Consider the following 22,545-nt stretch of genomic DNA (forward strand, 5'->3'; position numbering starts at 1 on the left):
AGTTTCCAAGAGCTGGTTTGCTATTCTAGAAGCGTGGACATTTAAAGGTGGAAGTATATATTGATGCTGATTGGGCAGGGGTAGTCGATGATTGAAAGTCTACCAGTGGGTATTGTACCTTTGTAGGAGGAAAATTGGTCACTTGGAGAAGTAAGAAGCAAAGTATGGTGGCTAGATCTAGTGCTGAAGCAGAATTCATAGCTTTGTCTCATGGAGTTGCTGAAGTCATGTGGATAAGAAACTTGTTAGGTGAATTGGGTTTAGGTAACAATCCTATGTCACTCTATTGTGACAATAAAGCTGCTATCAACATTGCTGCTAATCCAGTCCTCCATGATAGGATGAAACACATTGTAAGGGAGAAGCATTTTATTAGAGAAAAACTTGTGAGTGGAGAAGTGTGCACTACATATGTCATCTCGGTAGAACAACTTGCAGACATCTTCACCAAAGGTCTTCATCATGTGCGGCATAATGATTTGTGTGACAGGTTGGGCATGATTGACATCTATGCTCCAACTTGAGGGGGAGTGTTGAAATAGTTTATTTTATTTCTTGTTTATTATTTTGTCTTGTTAGGGTCCGTTTGGTCGGTTTAAAGTCTTTTTTATTTTCTGTTATTGTACTTTATTTACAGCAGTGGCACAAGGGTCTTTTTCCCTTTTATTTTAGACGCTCTATAAATATTAATAGAATCTGGCACCGCTAGAACTATTCCATTGTCGCCAATCTCTCTTCTCTTCTACCTTTTCTCTTTTTCTTCTCTTCCCTTCTCTCTCTTATTTCTAGTCGGCTTTACTGTCAAGAAAAATAAAAAAAAAGAGGCTAAGGTTGTTTATCAGGTGTTGTAGGTTGAAGGGAGTTAGGTCTGTGGGCTATGAGCCTGGAATATCATGTGAGTCAAAACTCTACAAAAAAGAAATAAGAGTAAACAACTAGGCAATACCATAAGAAAAGGAGATATATTCAAGAAACACAACATGATGTGAAATACATATTTGATGAAGAGAAGGATCATAACACAAGAAACCCTTGTGATCAATACTATATCCCACTAAGGCACATAAAGTAGATTGAGTTGAAAGTTTAGTGTGTTCATGTGGTGGAAGTTGAACAAAACAGAGACAACCAATCACATGTAGACGAGAAAGATTAGGAGAACAACCAAACAAATTTTGGAAAGGGGAAGTATTTTGAAGAATAGTAGTAGGAACATAGTTCATCAAGTACACAGCTGTATTGGCTGTTTCTACCCAAATGAAGTTGGGACATGAGATTCTTGCTACAGTGTCTGCACCGTACTAATAGTATGTCCATTCTTGTTGCTCTTTAAGTTAGATTGAAATTCTCCATTAGTTTATGTTGAGTTGGGCCGATTTCTAGTTATTGGGCCCAGTTATTTATCTTTTATTTTTAAGTTGTTAAGTTAGGAAGTTATTGGGATTTAGGCCCATTAGTTTATGTTTTTTAAGTTGTGACTGTTTAGCTACTAAAGTAGCCGCCCTACTAAGGTCATTCTTGTAATCTCTATTCTTTTAGTTTGAGTATATAATACAAAGAGGGGTTGGCGGCCAGAACTAATTCAATTCTGTTTGACATCCCACTCCTTTTCTTCTCCTCTCTTCTCTCTACTGCTGAAACTCTTCATCTTCTTCTTTCTCTTCACAAGGAATTCATCTAAAACTGCAATCAGTGATTTCTACTGTATATTCTCCCCCTAAATCTGAATGGAGGATACTTGTGTTCTGAAATGAACTCAAATTATAGCATTAAATTGTTTAAATGTACGAAACACTTCTAATGTCTGATTATTTGATAAGAATGGATCTAATAATCTCATATTATGGTTTGAGTCTCTTAAGGAACCAATTTACCTTCTGTTTCACAAAAATGCTTCCATAGGTACTTAACACAGTTTGTTGGATTAGAGGGATCTATATGTACCGGTTCATATTCTGCCTAGAAATCAAGAAAACCAGCATAATACTACTGAATTTTCTTATCTCCTTGGCAAAAGAAAATATTTCTGAATCAATCTGATATTGCCACGACATGTTAGACTGATGATCAACTTCTTTAAATAGGGATATATGTCATAGATGGTGAACATCCCCCTCATAGTTATTGCAATACTAGAGTTGATTGAGACAAGAATCTGGGAAACCAGTTTACCATTATCTAAGATCCATTGCTGATAAGTATGCATTGGTTTCACTAGTCTGAGTAACCAATCTATTCAAATAGCCTTTAGGCCTTTTCCTTAAACAAAATAGTCAAAACCGAATTTCCACGTTCCATGGTTGGCTCCATTAAGTTTAGCAGGAATGGTTTCTATCTTATCAGGCAACTTGAGGCTGTCTTGAAGTAAACCAGTCTGAAATCTGATCTGATATCAAAACAAAATCTGATTTATCAAAATAGCAATATATTGTGTCCCAAAATCACAGAAGAAGATGAGACTTAAGACAACCTGTATCAAGTCTTAATCAAAATCTGACTTTTCTATCTGTTTCAAATGATTAGGGCGATACCTAATCTAAAGTTTCAGTCCAAACAAATCAGGAACGAGGGAGATCAACAGTGCTGACTAGAGGGTTGAAAGTGAAAATATGAGGGAAACTGAATAAAAGGGGTATCAAGAGGATGACCCCCCTCCTCAACGCCCAAAGAGTCAATACATATTAAAGTATATAAGATATGAACATGAATGCCCTTACAAGGCTGAAATAAAAGATCATGAAATGAACAACATAGGATACAACAGGGACTATAGTAATACAATTCAATACTCTCCTATCTCTTATAATCACCACAGCCCTATGGCTGTTTAAATCGAAAAGTTTCATTTCTTGTCGTTACTTTCTAAATAATTTATATATAATATGTCCTGACTATATACACAGGCTGCAAAGGAAGCTGGTGCTCTGAAGGCTGCCAAAGATATGCTGGAAAAGCAAGTTGAAGAATTGACATTGCAATTGGAAATAGAGCAACGAATGCGGGTAAGTGTTTTACGTTTCTGAAGCACTGCACTTTTTGGCATTATATTTCAGGTAGTATTGTTAAGCAGCCTAGCAGAAGAGTTCTACTCTATTTTTGCTGTTTAAGAACAAAGTTTCCTCAAGATGAGGGGTCTCTCCAACTTATTGGTATATAATGAGAGTTAAACCATAAATGTTTAATTTTTGTTGTATGGATTATTGTCTTTCTTATTTTAGGTTATATATGTTTTTTTCTTCAGTGTTGCATGGATATGGACACAAGAACCAGAATGTGATATGTCTAACAGTCCAACTCGGTAAACCTAAAAAAGTTGGACTCTTGGATGCATTTCACATGAATAATTTTTTATTGTAAATATTAGATACAATGCTTTTAATATTGTTCATAAAATTCATGGAAACATACAAGCATAAGAATTTAAAATGTTGAGTTGCATTTTACAATCGATAAGTTAAACTCACAGCCTCTGCCTACTTGCTATATGACCACACTAATTTTTCTTTATTGTCCTGATTTTAATGTTAACTGGAGAAGATAACAATAAAAAATGGGTCATAAATTATGTATAAATTGGGAAAACACAAGTGCTATAGTCCCCTTTTGGATGTTTTAGATGGTTGGATCACTGTTGTATAGAAGCATTTTGTAATTTGGAGAGACAACATGACAAGCATTTTGGTGAATATGCTTGGTTCACATTGTAGCTGAGTCCGACGAGCCAGCCGTGAGTTCACTTGCAAGGCCCTTCCAAAGGTGGGGTGTCCATGCAAATGTTCTTGTTTGGTTGTATGGGCCTTTTGTCATTAGTTATGACTATTTAGTGTTTTTTTTCTTTTTTCTTTTTTACTTCCTGTAACCCATCGTAAATAAGAGCAGACAGTTTATAGCCTCTATTTGCTGCTTTTCTTCTCATCAATTTTCTTTCCTCTCCTTTCTGATATTTTCTATTCTTCTTATTATATTGAAGTTTGAAGGTTTATAAGTGTGTACAAAACACATACATGAGAGAGGTTGATTCTCAACCAAGGGGCATCTTGCAAGGAGCAATGCTACAGAACACACTCCTACATGGAAAAGTAAAATAACTTTGTAGTTTATAGATGATTTAGACTTAAGTATTTTTAGTTCTTTCAAATTTAATTTCTAGTTTGTTAGTGTCTTCTTAATAGTGTTTGTCATAATTTTAAAGGGGCTATTTAATTTTTAGGAGTCTCATTAGAGATTCTATAATTTTGAAAACTTGAAATGCAATAACTTTTGGGAACAATTGTGGTAGGAACCTATTTCCTAGTGTTACAGATATAATCTGTACTGGTTTCAGACCTCTACTCTTGTATAACAAACCATGCTTAGAGCTCCCTTCAAGTATCGTACAATCCTTAGAATTGCATTCCATTGTGGAACCCGAGGATTCTGCATAAATTGACTTACTACACTAATTACAAACGATATGTCTACCGAGTAATCGTCAGATTCTTTAATTTACCTACCAACCTCCGGTATCTTCCAGGATCTTCAAACTCCCTACCTCCATCACTACTCAACTTGACATTTGGCTCCATTGGTGTTTTAGCTGGTTTGGTAACAAACAATCCTATCCCCTCTAATAAGTCAAGACCATACTTCCTTTGGCACAAATTAATACCATGCTGAGGCCTTGCTACCCTTATCCCCAAGAAATATTTTAATTTACCTAGATCCTTTGTTTGGAAGTGATCAAGTAGAAAGGTCTTCAACTTATCAATCCCCAAATTATCACTATTGGTAATAACAATGCCATCTACATATATTACCAATAAAATCTTCCTAGCACTTGAATCACGGATAAATACTGGATGATCAACCTAACATTGTTTCATGCCAAATTCTTTTACCACTTCATTGAATTTGCCAAACCATGCATGGGGAGACTGTTTAAGTCCATAAATGGCCTTCTTGAGTCTACACACCTTACCATCCTCCCCTTGAGCAACAAACCCTGGTGCTTGGTCCATATAGACCTCCTCAAGAAGATCACCATGTAAAAAGGCATTCTTGATGTCGAGTTGAAACAAAGGCTAATCATACATAGTAGCTAGAGATATCAAAACATGAACTGTCAATCTTAGCAGCAAGAGAGAAGGTCTTTGTGTAGTCAATGCCATACAATTGTGAGTAACCTTTGGCAACCAACTAAGTTTTCAACCGCTCTACACTATCATCTGGTAAATACTTGATAGTGTGTACCCACTTACACCCTACAACATGTTTGCTAGGAGGGAGAGTGGTGAGGTTCCATGTATGATTATGAGCCAGAGCTGAGAGTTCTTCTTCCATTTCTTGGTGCCATCTTGGAGAGGTAAGGGCTTCTTGGTCATCCTTAGGAATAAAAACAAAAGATAGCAGAGAAATAAACTATCAATGAATAGAAAGGTGAGATATAGAATTAGAATTAGAAATGTGGTGAAGACTGTTACTGCATTTACCTTTTCACAAGGCAATGGAAAGGTCAAGGTCAGAGAGAGAGGGTGAGTTTGATGTAGAAACAATTGCCGGATTGGTGGTTGTTTAGCAGGAAGCTGCACTAGAGCTGAGGGCTTAGTTACAATTGGAAGTGGAATGGGGTCCTCAACTAGAACAAGAAGTGGAGGTGGGGCTGACCACCTCAATGGAACTCAAAGAAAGTAACATCTAAAGAAACAAAAGAATGTTGGGAACTGAAATTATAACACTTATACCCTTTCTGGGTACTGGAATAGCCAAGAAAAGCACACTTAGTAGAATGTGCATCTAATTTGTCCATCCCAAGCCCAAGATTATGAGCAAAACATACATCCAAAATCCCTAGAGTGAGAGGGAAAGGAGACAAAGCGGGGAACAAAACGGAGAAGGGAGAATGACCTTGAAGGATAGACATTGGCATCCGATTAATAAGGAAGCAAGATGTAAGCATTGCATCACTCCAAAAACAATCGGTACATTCATATGGTGCAAAAGGAATCGAGCGGCCTCTAATAGATGGCCGATTCTTTTTCCTAGCGACCCTATTTTGTTAAGGAGTATAAGTACATGAGCTTTGATGAAATATTCTTGACCATTGTCAGAATGAAGAATTCTAATGTGTATAACAAACTGAGTTCAAATTTCATCATGAAACTTTTTGGAAATGGAAAAGATTTCACTCCTTTTTTTCATAAGATAATGCTATGTCATCCTTGAATAATCATCAACAAAAATTACAAAATACTTGTAACCATTGTATGAAACTATTTTATTTGGACCCCAAATGTTTGAATAGACTAAAGAAAAGGATTCGACATACAATTACCAACCCTAGGACTAAAGGGAAGACAATGATGTTTCCTATACTAACACAACTTACATTCCAAAGTAAAAAGACAACTCAACGACGAAACAAGTAATTTAAGTGCCTTAAGAGATGATGACCAAGCCTGTAGTGCCACTAGAGAGAAAGAGATGTTTGAAGAGTAGTTGACGAACCAACTCCATCAGGATAATATAGTCCATCAGCTTATGCCCTCCACCAATCTCCATCCCTGTCTTGAGAACTTGAAAAACATAAAAAGAAGGGTAAAAGGTGATAGAGCAATTAAGAGACTTGGTCAATTTACTAATAGACATAAGGTTAAAGGGGAATTTTGGAACATACAAAACTAAAGACAAGGGTAATGAATCTATGTTAACATTACTAATGCCACAAATAGAAGATGTGAAGCCATTAGCAAGAGTAACTGTGTGAGATGTACAAGATTGAGAAATAAAAGAAAACACACCTGGAGTCTTGGTCATATTATCGGAAGCTCCAAAGTCGATAATCTAATGGGAAGGTTTGGATGCTAGATAATCCATTTCTGAGTGGGTAAGTAGTTGTATTTCTTTCTCGAAGGCATCTGTAGATGTAGGTGTATGATCAATGTGTTGAATTTCATCTCTCATACCACCATCACTAGACACTGCATGATGGGCTTAGGTTGTGGGTGGAACATGTCGATCATAACAAAAATTTATTGTCTCCCCCATTCTATAGTATGTTCACTTCCTTGAACAATTACTATGCCCTCTACCACAAGCTGCCCTTCAAATCTCGACCTCCAATGCGCCCACCTCCATGATTGAACATGGGACCACTACCACCACCATGACCTAGCTGAACTCCTTGAGCTCGCCCTCTACCTCCATGACCTCCCCCTCTTGTCATTGCAAAAGCAGACCTATTAGATACAATTGAGTTTTCTGTAGGTCCAATAGAAATCCTCTAAAGATGGGCAAACACCTCAAGAGAGGGAAGGGTAGACCCACCTAGTATTATGCTCTCACTGGTTCGTATTTGATAAAATTTAGATATCTACTGGTTTTAGTTCTAGAATAATAGAGAAAAAGAGAGAAGAGAGAGAATAGAAGGAAGAGAAGAGAAGAAAAGTAAGAGTAAGGCTGATTCGACCCCTTTACAATCAACTCTAACAATTTTCAACCTTCAATCTATTAAGAATCTGGTTAGGTCAACCTATATAGCTGACTCTAACCCCCCTCCCCCGTCAAGCTGGTGATTATACGCCATATAGTCCCGGCTTGTTGCATATGTAATCCACTCTTCCCCAATTCAACCCTTTGGTGAATAAGTCTGCCCATTGACTTCTTGTGTTTAAAAACGTTGTACTTATCACTCCACGGAGTAGCTTCTCTTTCACAAAGTGACAATCAACTTCTATATGTTTTGTTCTCTCATGGAAAGTAGATTGGAAGAAATGTAGACTGTAGCTTGGTTGTCACAATATAGCCTCACAAGGGTATCAATTGTTTACCTGATCTATAGTAAGAGGTTCTTCAACCACACAAGCTTACATGTTGTGTGTGCCATAGCTCTATATTTAGCTTATGCACTATTTCTTGCTACCACATTTTTCTTTCTCCTCCATGTCACCAAATTGCCCCCAAAAAAGTACAATACCCTGTAGTGGACCTCTAATCAAATATTGAACCGGTCCAATCAGCATCAGTATATTCCTCTATCTCAAGGCTTCCTCCTTTCTTATATAACAAGCCATGACTTGGAGCTCCCTTAAAGTACCTTACAATCCTTAGAACTACATCCCAATTTGGAACTTGAGGATTCTACATTAATTGGCTCACCACACTAATTGCAAATGAGATATCTTGCCAAGTAGTGGTTAGGTAGTTCAATTTACCCACCAAACTCCTATACCTTCCATGGTCTTCAAATGCCTTGTAGTGGGCCGTAATTTCTTTGTTTTTCTTTAAGTTATGTTTATGACTTGTTTTAGTAGGTAGTGGGCCTTAGTTATGGGCATGTTTTCTGTTTGTTATTGTTGTCTTTAGTGATGGACGTCCTACTAAGGGCACGCATGTAGTCATCCTTATTTTTTGATAACAAAAGAACAAAAGAGATCACTGGGGGCTGAAGAGAGGTTTTGAACTACTCTCTCTTTTTCTTCTTCCTTTTCTTCCATCTTCTTCTTTTCTCCTGTTTCTTTTCTTTTAATTCAGATTATTGCAGGTGTGGTTTCTAACTTGGTATCAGAGCAGGTTCTCACTTTTTCTTTCTTCTCTTTTTGCCCATACACAGTATGTTTGGAGAATTGATTGGCTGATTAGGGAACATCGTATGTAGCCCAATTGGAAGTGTTTTTTGGAGAGGTTTTGTGAAAAATTTCATCCCTAGGAGAAGCCTAAGGCTGGTTCTTGGAGGTTTTTTTTCCCCCAAAAATCCTTAACAATTGGAGAAAACTAGTTACAGGTCCTAGAGACACTTTGAAGCTGGAACTTGGGGATCAAAGGGTAGCCTTTTGATTATCATTAAGGGCGATTTGAGTTGGATAAGGTTTTGGTACCTTTGGTAGGAGCTGTTGAACTTCCTCCTGTTCTCCCAGTTGGGTGGGATGAAACTGAAGATCAACACTAGGAAGAGAGATGTTGTTTGTGAATATTGCAAGAAACCTAAACATACTAAAAAACATTTGTTGGAAGCTGCATCCAGAGCTGATACCTACTAGACTCAAGAATGTAAATCGTGGAAAAAGGAATGAGAATGGGAAAAGTGGAAATGCAAATGTAGCCAGCTCAGAAAGTAAATAGGGGCATAGTGGTGAAAAGTCGGTGGGAGAGCAACTAATTGCTACCAGGGCTGAGTATGAGAAGTATGGCCGGATAATTAGTTACCTGGAATCTACTGCTATAACACTTACTTCATTAAAGACTGTTCCCTCTTCTTCCGCACATGCCCATTCAGGTATTCATGCTACTATGAATCATGCTTCTATCTTAGGTAATCGTAGGATCCCTTGGATAATTGATTCTGGTGTCTCTGACCATTTGACTAGTGTGTTCCATTTATTTTCTACTTATCAACATTTATTTGGTTGAGATAAGAACATCTTTGTTGATGGCTCTCTTGCTTCCATCTTTGGCAAAGGAAACATTAGAGCTTTGGATACCCTCACCTTATCCTTAGTCATTCACGTTTCTAAATTAAACACTAATTTTCTTTAGTTAGTAATTTGACAAAATCTTTGAATTGCATTGTGACCTTCTTCTCTTCTTATTGTGTTTTTCAGGACACATACTCTCATAAGGTGATTAGGAGTGGCCATGAGGTGAATGGGATATACTTGTTGGACATGCTTGGATAAAGTCAAGTATCAACTTCGAGAGAAACTTTTGGCTCAAATGTGTTAGAGTCAGACAATTGTATTATGTTATGTCATTAACGTTTGGGTCATGTTTCATTTTCTTCATTGAGTGTTTTGTTTCTAGCTTTGTTTAAAGAAACTAAGATGTCAAGTCTACATGTGAGTCGTGTGAGTTGTCAAAACATTGTAGAAACCAATGTTTTCAAACTGTTGTTGATCCAGATAGTTGGACTGTTAGGCCTGGGAATCGGTCGGGAAACCGGTTCCGTTTTATCCCAAACCAGGTCCTTAGCAAAAAACTGTTGAATTGGTCAACTATCCGTTGACCTGGGTAATCGAATCGTCGACCTATTCCTGGTTCAACGTTTTTGGCCGCTTTTTATTTAATTATTTTTTTTATTTTTTTGTTGGAACGAACCATCTGTTTGAATCGGTCCAACCATCGACCTAGAAACCGGTGGCCACAATAGTTCCGGTTTCTGTGGTAAAGTACCTAAACTTGTAAAGCAATTTGATGAATTTGTTCCCTTACTCTAGAACAGAATGGGGTAGCCGAAAGAAAGAACCGACATGTTGTTTAAGTAACTAGGAGCATCCTCTTTCCTTACCATGTTCTAGTGAGATTTTGGGGGTGATGCAGTGATGACAACTACCTACCTTATAAACCACACCCTTTTCGAGTCTTGGGATTCAAATCTCCCTTTGTTGTCTTGTTTCCTAAGAGTGAATTGTTTCCTAATTCATTGCATGTCTTTGGGTGCACGTGTTATGTTCATGTACGTAGCTCTTAGAGACATAAGTTTGAACCTATGGACCGGAAGTGCATTTTCTTAGGGTATGCCTCCGCACAAAAGGGCTATTGCTGTTTTGATCCCACTAGTGGAACTCATTTTGTCTCCATGGATGTTAGCTTTGCAAAGTCACTTCCATTTTATGGTTGTTCTTTTGAGAAAGAGCATTCTGTTGAACTGTTCTTCTGAGGGGGAGCATTTTGTTGAACTGTTTTCTTCACCACTTCCTCTCCCTTCTCCTATTGATCTTGAGATTAAGTCTCTTGTGGTTCCTTTTGTTTTTGTGGTAGAGCCTTCGTCTCCTAGTTCTACCATTCTTGCTCCTCCTCCTCGTCCTCCTCGTAATAGTCCTCCAATTATCATTATTCATCCTATTGTTCAGATGTGGTACCAGAGATAAAGGCAACGACATGATCAAGTTGTTCTCTTGTACTAGTCCTTCAACCCCTACTTCAGAACCTCCCTTACTAGACTTGAACCTACCTATTGTTGTTAGAAAAGGTAAGAGGAAATGTACAACACAATGTATTTCAAATACTTGTCTTACAACCCATTATCCCCAACTTATTATTCTTTCTTAGCCTCCATTTCTTCTTGCCCTAAACCCAAGTCAATTATAGAGGCCTTGTCTAAGCCAGAATGGAGGGAGGCTATGAGAAATAAAATAAAAGCACTTTGTAAAAATCATACCTGGGATATTGTGGATTTGCCTCATGGGAAGGAACCAGTGGGATGTAAGTGTGTATTCACTATCAAGTATCAGGTTGATGGAACCATTAAGAGGTATAAGGCTTGTCTAGTACAAGGGTTATATGCAGGTATATGGAGTTGATTATATGGAGACTTTCTCACCAGTTGCAAGAATGACTATAGTGAGAGTTCTGTTATCCTTGGTAGTGAGTTATGAGTGGCCCTTATATCAATTTGATGTGAAGAATGCTCTCTTAAATGGAGGCTTTGACTAAAGAGATTTATATGTCACTTATGCTGGGTATGTATTGTAAGGAAATGCGGGGCAAGGTATGAAAGTTGAAGAAATCTCTTTATGGCCTCAAGCAATCCCCACGATCTTGGTTTGATAAATTCAGAGCTCCACTTGTTGAGTTTGGCCGTACATACACACACAATCCAACCATACCTTGTTTGTGAAGAGGAAAGGCACTTGGGTTACCTTGCTCATTGTTTATGTTGATGATATTGATGTTATAGGGAATCATACAAAGGAGTTAAGGCACTCAATATATTCCTTAACTAAAAATTTGAAATTAAGGATTTAGGGGAATTGGGATGTTTCCTGGGAATCGAAGTTGGTAGGTGTAAAGATAGCATCTTCATCTCCCAATGGAAGTATGCGTTAGATCTTCTCACGGAGGCTGGGAATTTGGTGCCAAACCTGTTTCTACGCCTATTTATGCTAACCATAAACTCTCAATTGATGATGGTGAACTTTTGGTAGACATGGGAGTGTTCTAGAGACTTTTGGCAAGTTGTTGTACCTTTGCATAACATGACCACATATCTCATTTGTTGTTAACGTGATCAGTCATTTTATGCATGCCCCTAAAGACACACATATGGCTGTTGTAGAATGAGTTTCGTGTTACTTGAAGGGAACTCCAGGAAAGGGTGTCCTCTTCTCTAGGCATGGACACATGGAGCTAGAGGCTTACAGAGATGTCGATGGGATGGTAGTATCGTTGATGGGAGATCTACATCGGGTTATTGTGCCTTGGTTGCAGGGAACATTGTCTCTTGGATGAGTAAGAAAAATTCAGTAGTAGCTAGGTCTTTGGCTGAGGTAGAGCATAGGATAATGGCACAGGGAGTTTCAAAGTTGTTATGGCTCAGGTCTTGAAGAGGAGATGGGTATTACACATGATAAGCCCTTAATGCTTTACTGTGATAATCACGTTGCGATGAAAATGTCTCATAACCTAGTTCAACATGACAGGACAAAACATATTGAAGTTCATCACATTTTTTAAAAGAAGTTTACCTTCCTTTAATTGCCTCATAGCAATAGTTAGTAGATGTTCTAACCAAGGGTGTCCCGAAGGCAAAGTTACAACATTGTGTAAGAAAGTTCGGCATGATTGATATCAATGCTTAGCTTGACGGGGAGTGTAGAGATAATGGGTCGAATGGAACTTAGTTTCTTTGTTTTTCTTTAAGTTATGTTTATGACTTGTGTTAGTAGGTAGTGAACCTTAGTTATAGGCCTATTTTCTCTTTTTCTTATTGTTTTTATTATTGTAGTCTTTAGTGATGGACACATTACTAAGGGTACTCATGTAATTGTCCTTATTTTTTAACAACAAAAGAATAAAAGAGATCATGGGGGCTGAAGAGAGGTTTTGAACTAATCTCTTCTTCTTCCTTTTCTTCTATCTTCTTCCTCCATGACTTCTCTCCAATCTCCTTTTTCTCCTGTTTCTTTTCTTTTAATTTAGATTATTGCAGGGGTGATTTACAACTCTCCTTACCTTCATCACTACTCTAGTTGACATTTGGTTCCATGGGTGTTTTAACTGGTTTGGCACCCAATTGGTATAGTACTTATACCTTGCTACCTCCATCCCCAAGAAATATTTTAATTTACAAAGATCCTTTGTTTGGAAGTGATCAAGCAGAAAAGTCTCCAACCTATCAATTCCCAACCCGTCACTACTAGTAATAACAATGCCATCTACATATATCACTAGTAAAATCTTCCCAACACTTGAGTCATGGCTAAATACTGAATGGTCAACTAGCACGGGGAGACTGTTTAAGTGCCTGCTTGGCAAGTCTTTTCCAGAAGATCTGTTACAAGATCTAATAGTTAAAAGACAGGGTGAGCTTTTGCAAATAGATCCTGGAAGACGAAAGATTGTTTGGTTGAAATTATTTTTCATAGATCTTAGGAAAGACCATAAAAGCTAAAGACTGTTTGGTAATGTGATGAAAATGTGTTATGTATATATGAATGTCTTCTGTATGGGCCAACAAACCTTTCATTTAACACGTGGAACCCACATACATTTTTAAGGTGGGCCCCACACACCATTGATGGACATGTATGTGGGTCCACATACATTTTACATGGTGGGCCTGACATACCAATGGTGGACATGCATGTGGGGTTCATGTGTGGACATGTATGTAGGGCCCACATACATTTTTCAAGGTGAGCCCCACATACCATTAGTGGACATGTATGTGGGGTCCACGTACATTTTACAAGGTTGGCCTGACATACCATTGGTGGACATGCATGTGGAGTCCATGTGTGGACATGTATGTGGGGCAGCAAGAGCAGAAGGAGAGAACTGAGAGCAGATGTGTTAACTGGAGTAGTTCACCCTCCTCCTTTTATAAGCCTTAAGGATGAGCACTCCTAATCCAATTAGGAGGAGTCCAATCCAAATCTTTATTTGAATTTGGACTCTTTAAGTGGATAAGACTTATCCTCTTATCCTAATTGCTGATTCAAACCCATATTAGTACCCATATTTGCCCATGTCACATGACTGCTTAAGTTGTCATGTGACCACTTGATTAATCTAATTAATCATGGGCTTTAGGCCCATTAAACATGTGGCTCACAACCCTAGATAGTTGTTGGCCCTTTTGGCTTTCTTTGTATGGCGTGGGACCCCAATAATGACCTCACATAAGCCCATATGGGTTCGGACAACCTTTTGTGAAAATGCCTGGCCGAATTCACTGTCAAGTACAGTGAACCCTTGAGTCCGTCAATATGGGCTCTTAATGGGCCCAACATTTACATTAAATGATCATTGAGTCCAGCCATCCTATGAAGGTCCAAGGACAATGCACTTAAGTGAGATATAGCCCATTAGGTAAAACAACCCTAAATGGTGGTCTCTTACACTTAACCTCTCAACCCTTAATGATCAAACATTGCTCGACAGGGAAGGACCTCTCCCCTAGCTGCCAGGTGTAGTGTTGCATTCTCTGCTCGGATGGGTCTCGGGAATTAAAACCTTTTGCAAACCTTTTTCTTAAAACATAATATATATAATTTTCATATAAATATATTTTGCAAAACAAATGTCAAACAAGTTTGAAATTGACTGCCGACAATTTTGGTTTCCATTAGAGAGTGTAGTCCCGATCATTCACTTTGTCCGATAGAGGGGCTGATCCTGTCACTATGATCACCCACTCGAGTGAATTCTTAGATTGCCCCAACGTACCTAAGTTTTGACCTTGGAAGGATCTCACTAATTGGCATATCAGAGAACCCAATCCGACACCCAGTGTAGTACTATAATCGAGTCTAGGGGTTAGGTGTAATTTTCCAGTTTTGCACACCAGTCTCCATGGTCCAGGGCATAACTAGAAAAGGTTCCAAGTTCAGTGTTTCAAACAAACACACACTACATGTGCTTTGAGTCTAACCCTGGCAGCTAAGACAGGTTGCCCCAACCTTCTTGGCAGCACATTAGTGTCAGCCTTGGCAGGATAAACTTGGAGTTTATCCAACGGCTGGGAACATTCTAAACTAACACGAGTCTCATAAGTGTCCAATTTAAGGGTAATTACATAGAAATACACCAAATATAACATGAATCAATTATGTACTTTTATTCATTTACAATAAATGGATATGCACATTAATCCGATTGGAGCTAAGGGCACAGACTGTCTAATAGTGTGGACATGTATGTGAGCCCACATACATTTTACAAGGTGGGCCCCACATGCCATTGGTGGACAAGCATGTGGTTTCATGTGTGGACATGTATGTGGGCCCCACATAATACCTAATGTGGGCCCATATAAATTTTCCAAGGTGGGCCCCACATACCATTGGTAGGTCCCACTTACACATTCAAATAGATTTTTTGTGAAAATAACCTATTTTCTCCCAAGTATGTGCATCATGCCACATATTCGAAGAAGGCGGAGTGCTAAAAGATTGTAAAAGCTTCATTTGAAGCTTCCTGAAAAAGTCCAAATTCGGGCTGCAAGCATCTTTCATGGGCTGGAGCTTTTTCCCAATAGATCTTTCCATTGACAAATGGGAAAAGCCTAGAATTCAAGCTTCGGGGCTTCTAAACAGCCCAAAGCCCACGTGGAAAGACTTGCCAAATGCAACGTAAGTCAATAAATGGCTTTCTTGAGTCTACACACCTTACCATCATTCCCTTTAGCAACAAACTTTGGTGCATGCTCCATATAGACCTCTTCAAGAAGATCACCATGTAAAAAGGTGTTCTTGATGTCATGTTGAAACAAAGGCCAATCATACATAGTAGCTAGAGATGTCAAAACACAAACTGAGCCAATCTTAGAAACAGGAGGGAAGGTCTTTGTGTAGTCAATGTCATATGATTGTGAGTAACCTTTGGCAACCAATAGAGCTAAGAGTTCTTCCATTGTTTGGTGCAATCCTAGAGAGTTAAGGGCTTCCTAAACAACCTTAGGAACAAAAACAAAGGACAACTAAGAAACAAACTATTGATGGGAGGTAGAAAGATGGGACACAAAAACATAATTCGAAATAGGATGAGGAATACAACTGCATTTAGCTTTCCACAAGGCAATGGGAAGGTCAAGGTCAGAGACAAGGGGGCGAGGCTGGTGCAAGAACAACTGCTAGATCTGTTGATGATGAAGAAACTGGAGGAGTTTATGCATGTCGATGTGTATACACTTGCTTGATAGGTGGTCATTCAAAGGAAAGTTGCATTGGTGGCGAAGACTTGGTCACAATTGGAATGAGAAGAATGGGGTCCTTGTCAGGAACTGGAAGTGGAGGTGGAGAAAGAGGAGAGACATCTGACCTAAAGAAAAACGGAACTAACTCAAAGAATGTAGCATTGAGACATACAAAAGAATGTCGAGAACTGGGGTTATAAAACTTACATACTTTTGGATCCTATAGCCATGGAAGATACACTTAGTGGATTGTGCATCTAATTTGTCCATTCCTGGTCCATGATTTTGAACAAAACGCAGACATTTGAAAACCTTGGGAGTGAGAGGAAGAGGAGATAAGGTAGGTAACAAAACAAAGAAGGGATAATGATCTTTAAGGATACACATGGGCATCCAATTAATAAGGAAGCAAGATATAAACACAACATCAGTCCAAAAATGTTTGACTACACTCATATTGTGTCAAAGGGACCAAGTTGCCCCTAAAAGATGGCAGTTCTTTCTCTTAGCCACCCCATTTTGCCGAGGGGTGTAAGTACATGAGGTTTGATGGATAGTGTGATGTTGTTCCAAATATTTCTGAAAGGGGTATAAAAATATTTTCTTTTCTTTTGAAAAGTAAACAGAAATTTCATTAAATAAAAAGAAAATATAGAGGAAGGTGATAGAAATCAGCCAAAAGAAGATAAGACTAACTTAGACACTTACACTAAAACAACCAACAAAAGACTTTAAAAAAAGAACAACAAAATTAACTCCTTCGGTACCATATCTTATACCAAAATCAAAAAGGTCAATTACAACACAAAGATAAAAACTAGAAGAATGAGTAAACTAATCTTCCCCAACAAACACCTCCTCCTAGTTGCCATCTCCATCCCATCTCCCTTCTCCAAACGCCCCTTTCCTTGATCTTTCGTCCTTCTTCTCTGTCTCAAACTCCTCAGAGTCTTTTTTGGCGAATTCCTCACCTCCCCAGAAGAACAAAATCAAGCATTTACTAATTTCTACGTCCTTTATAGCCTGCCTCTATAAGAACATTTCTGGTTTTCTCCACCTTTCCGATACTATTATCAGTGTCTCTTACAATAGAATTGGAAACCTTCTCAAAAACATCCTCATAATGACCAGTCCCTAATTGCTTACCTGGCTTTGAGGCACCCTAAGAATTCTCGTTATCAAGAACATTATCTGTTGGTTTAATAATCTTATTTTTCCTTCTTTTATACACCATTTTATAGTTCTTTGTAGACCTGGGCCTGACCACTCCAAGCTTGTGTTTTAAAAGCACAAGGCACTAAAAATGCGCAGGAGCCAATTTGCGCCTGAGGCACAAGGCGCAAAATACAAAAAAAAGGTAAACAAAAAAAGTCAGAAAATTCAAAAAGGAAAGCCAAAAAATTGAAAAAAAATGCAAAAAAATCATAAATTATTAAACATAATATTAAGATAAAATATAAAACATATAAAACATGTTCCTCAATTGAAAATAAAATTAAACATATAAAACATTTTCAAGCATGTTAAACTCACAATCTTTTTTCTTTTCCTCAATTGCATTACTTCAAGTAGCTAATGTGATGTATAACATATTACATTCCTGATTCTATGAGCCACCTTTGTGCCACACCCCTTGAGGCACACCCAAAGAAGTCCCATGTTAGGGTCTTAAATTTTTAATTTTCACACAGAAAATAATGATTTTATAATTTTAATTGTGTTTTAAGAAGATATTTTATTAAGATTAATGAATGAACAACATTAGCAAATGGGTTTTCTCGAAGCTTCGGGCAAGGCGTGCCTGAACATTAGCCTAAAATGCGCCTCACCTGCGTGCTTAGGCATGCCTCAGGCTCCTTGATACTTTTTGGATGTCATAGATTCAATCACATTTAAATCTTCCTGTTGAGCAAGAGCAAGAGAAGAGAAGAGAAGAGAAGAGAGGAGAGAAGAGAGGGAGAGGAGAGCTGAGAGGACTGAAAGCCCCTTCTGAACTTAGGGGGCGAAATAATGATATATTATTATTTATACTAGTACAGTCGAACAATATAGACAGAGGAGAAATTACAACAGTACCCTTATGGTACTAAACCTGAATACATAAACAACTGACAACACTCCCCCTCAAGTTGCAGCATAGATATCAATCATGCCCAACTTGTCACAAAGATCATGATGTCTGGAATGGTTTAAACTCTTTGTAAAGATGTCTGCAAACTGGTTCTCAGAAGTGGCATAGGGGGTACACACTTCGCCTGTGATAACTTTCTCTCTGATAAAATGCTTGTCAACTTCGATGTGCTTTGTTCTATCATGTAGCACCGGATTGGCAGCAATGCTTATAGCTGATTTGTTATCACAAAATAGAGTTATAGATTTGGTCATTGGGAAGCCCAACTCCCCCAACAAATTCTTTATCCACATGCCTTCAGCAACCCCGTGGGCCATAGCACGATATTCAGCTTCAGCACTGGATCTAGCTACCACATTTTGCTTTTTACTCCATGTAACAAGGTTCCCTCCTATAAAGGTGCAGTAGCCACTGGTAGACTTTCTGTCACTTTGGGATCCAGCCCAATCTGCATCTGTATAAACTTCAACTTTCAAATGTCTGTGCTTTTGAAACAACAAACCAGTACCCGGATACTTCTTTAGATATCAGAGGATTCTCTCTATTGCTTCAAGATGAGAAGACCTAGGAGCATGCATGAATTGACTGAGGACACCAACAACATATGCAATGTCTAGGCGAGTCATAGAAAGGTATAACAATCTCCCTACAAGCCTCTGAAACTGTTTCACATCCTTGAGCGATTCACCACAGTTGTCACGTAATTTATGGTTGGGGTCAATGGGAGAGCCAACTGGCTTCACCCCCATCTTTCCAGTGTCCTGAAGTAAATCTAGGACATATTTCCTTTGAGAAATGAAGATACCCTTTTTTGATCGGGCAACTTCAATTCCAAGGAAGTATCTGGCAGGTCCTAGATCCTTCACTTCAAACTAAGTGGCAAGAAAAAGTTTCAATTTCTGAATTTCATCCTCCCAATCACCAGTAACAATTATGTCATCCACATATACAATTAGAGCAGCAATTTTACCTTCTCCTTTTTTCATGAATAGTGTATGATCTGATTGACATTGCCTGTATCCTTTCTGCTGAACTGCCACATGGAATCTATTGAACCAAGCTCTTGGTGATTGTTTCAGCCCGTGTAAGGACTTCTTCAATTTGCACACTTTCTGTTCATTGCCTTGAGCTAGAAACCCAGGAGGTTGAATCATGTACACTTCCTCTTCAAGGTCACCATTCAAGAATGCATTCTTGATGTCCAGCTGGTGTAAAACCCAATCCAGATTGGCCTCAAGAGAGAAAAGGACTCTAATGGAATTCATCTTGGCAACGGGGGCAAAAGTTTCTGCATAATCAACTCCATACACTTGAGTAAATCCCTTTTCCACTAAGCGAGCTTTATACCTTTCCACTATTCCATCAGCCTTATGCTTGACTGTGAATACCCATTTACATCCAACTAGAACCTTTCCCTTTGGAAGACCAACAAGTTCCCATGTGCCATTTTTGTGAAGGGCATTAATTTCTTCCTTCATGGCATTTGTCCATTCAGGAACTGAAAGAGCTTCTGCCACATTCTTAGGGATAGGGACACTGTCAATAGAGGTAAGGAAGGCATAGAATGAGGATGAAATGTTCTCATAGGAGAGAAGGTTGGAAATGGGATGTTTAGTGGTGCACAATCTAACACCCTTCCTGTGAGCAATAGGACGGTCAAGATCATTAGCAGTAGAGGAATCATTTTTAATAGATTCAAGGACATCATTGGGAGCCAAAACACCTAAGTGAGTATGATCCTCCCTCAAGGAGTCTGGTGGCACTAGAGGTACAGCTTCCGGATTCTCTACAGCTTTGAGATTTGGCTGGCCTTTGCGACGACGAGAAAAAACACGAAAAGGTGGAGGGTCAGGGAGGGAGGGAAGCTGAACCAGTTTCTCCTCATGTCTACACTCCCCCTGAGGAGAAACAGGATAGAAAGGCTCATCTTCAAAGAAAGAACATCCATGGAGACATAGAATTTACGAGAAATAGGATCAAAAACATGGTATCCCTTTTGAGTGAAGGAGTAACCAAGAAATATGCAAGGTATAGCACGAGAATCCAATTTTCCAGGGTGAGAAATAGATTTTGGACAAAACACTGGCAACCAAAGACACGAGGAGGAATAGAAAGAAGGGGAGCCTTAGGAAAGAGAAGTTGATGTGGGGCTTTGTACTCTAACCGACGAGAGCTACGGTGAAGGGAACCATGCGAAGCAAAAAATTCCGTGAGGTCACTATGAAAAAATTCTTTTGCATTATCTGATTGGAAAATTTGGATTTCAGTTTGAAATTGAGTGAAGACCATTTGTTGGAAATCTTGAATGATTTTTGGTACTTCTTCCCTAGTTTGCATCGGGTATACCCAAGTAAATCTAGAATAATCATCAATGAGGGTAATGAAATACTTGTAGCCACTCTCAGATGGTAAAGTAACTGGGTCCCACACATTAGAATGAACAATGTGAATTGGAGATTCAGATTTACTATTTCTTTGAAGAAAATGAGTTCTACAATGCTTACTCAACTGACACGTTTGACAAGAAAAATCAAAAACAGACATTGACTCAAACAGTTCTGGGAATACAACTTTCAAAGACTCAAAAGACAAATGACCAAGACGACAATGCCATAAATTGACTTTTTTCTTACAGGACTGACTCGTAGACTCTATAACATGAAGACCAGCCGTATTCTCTAGCATGTAAAGTCCATCAGTCATACGACCCCTACCAATCGTCCTCCCCGAGGCCAGATCCTGAATCACACAATGAGAAGGGAAAAAAGTCACTGAGCAATTCAAGGAATTAGTAACACTACTAACAGAGAACAAATTAATGGGAAAATTTGGAACATGAAGAACATCAGAAAGGGTAAGGCCAAGAGGAAGAGAGAGAGTTCCTTGACCAGCTGTGGAAGAGTATGATCCATCGGCTAGTCTCACCTTGTCTCTTCCAGAAAGAGGGTGATAGGTTTGAAAGTAAGAGGACGTATCGGTCATATGTTTTGATGCTCCAGAATCAATGATCCATGGAGAGTCAGGGGTGTGAGAAGCAACATGGAAAGCAGTGGCAGGGTTACCTGACGTAGATGCAAATGAGGTTGAGGGAGGAGTATCCATCTGACGAATTGCTCTACCATAGAGCTCTAAATGGTCACGGAAGGAATTCATAATGTCCTCCCTCGGGTCAGGTCTAGTGAGATGTGTCTGAGTCACAATAGAAATGGGGGGCTGATGCTCCCGAGTAGCCATGTTGGCCATGTGATGTTTCTTTGTACTTTGCTGTCCGTACTTCTTATTCACCTCTGAACCTTGCTTCTTAGTCAGATTTTGAGCCCATTTTGGTTTCCCATGAAGATCCCAACAGGTATCTTTGGTGTGTTGGGGTTTCTGGCAATGAGTGCACCACAATTTTTCCTTATCTTCTGTTTTTTTCTGGAGATCTCCTTTTCGGGAAGAAGATCCCACACCAGTAGATACACCCCCTTTTGCAACTAACACAACAGCATCCCCACCAGGGCTGTTCATCAAATTTCTCCTGCTTTTTTCAGATTATACAAGAGCATAGACTTCCTGAATAGAAGGGAGATCCTTTGAGCTGAGAATCTGAACCCTGATAGATTCATACATAGGATTCAGACCATGTAAGAATGCAAACACCCTTTGCTGGGAGAAGCTGTTTGTACTTCTTAGCATCCTCATCACACTTCCAATCCACACTCTGTTGCCTGCAGTTGATAAATTTTGGCATAGTGTCGCAATTCTGAATATGTAGACTTTGCTTGTTCCCAGATTTCATTCGCAGTTTCAGCCCACATGAAATTCTTCCTGATTTGAGGTTGCATGGAAACCAAGAGCCAGGACATAACAATACTGTTCTCCTGATTCCATCTATCATATTCAGCACTCCCGGAGGATGGTTCTTTTATCCTCCCATTAATATAGCATATCTTCCCCCTTGCAGTGATGTATAACTTGATCCCTATTGACCCCTCTAGGTAATTTAAACCATCAAGAGGGACAACAGCCATAGGAAAGGATAGGTCACCCCTACCCATTCCATTCAGCATTGAGGAAACTCCAGATGTGGCTGAATCTTCACTACTCATGATTTCGGGTTAAAGAAAAAACAGCAACCAAAGGGGTACTTCCGTACAAGGCTATTATAGAAACAGGTCCTTCTGACCTACGGTTTCACTGGGAGCAAAGACTGAACACTGCTATTGCAGTACTGGAACAGGTCTGTATAACCTACGGTCTTGTAGGAATCCAAAAAAACAACACTGCAGTTGCAGTACATAACCTGGTCTGTATGACCTACAAT

General features: G+C 38.9%; 1 protein-coding gene across 1 annotated transcript in view; it reads left to right on the forward strand.

Moving 5' to 3' along the window:
- The window catches only part of LOC148865147 (myosin-6-like), a 149,485-nt gene that overhangs the window by 50,287 nt on the left and 76,653 nt on the right, over nt 1-22,545 (forward strand). The window contains exon 23 of the mRNA XM_088981329.1: nt 2,904-3,002. Within this exon, the coding sequence (XP_088837455.1) occupies nt 2,904-3,002 (99 nt within the window). The remainder of the gene's footprint in view (nt 1-2,903; nt 3,003-22,545) is intronic.

This window comes from Nelumbo lutea, chromosome 3 (assembly GCF_056320005.1).
Source record: "Nelumbo lutea isolate HS-2025 chromosome 3, American lotus-T2T, whole genome shotgun sequence".
Classification (NCBI taxonomy): Eukaryota; Viridiplantae; Streptophyta; class Magnoliopsida; order Proteales; family Nelumbonaceae; genus Nelumbo; species Nelumbo lutea.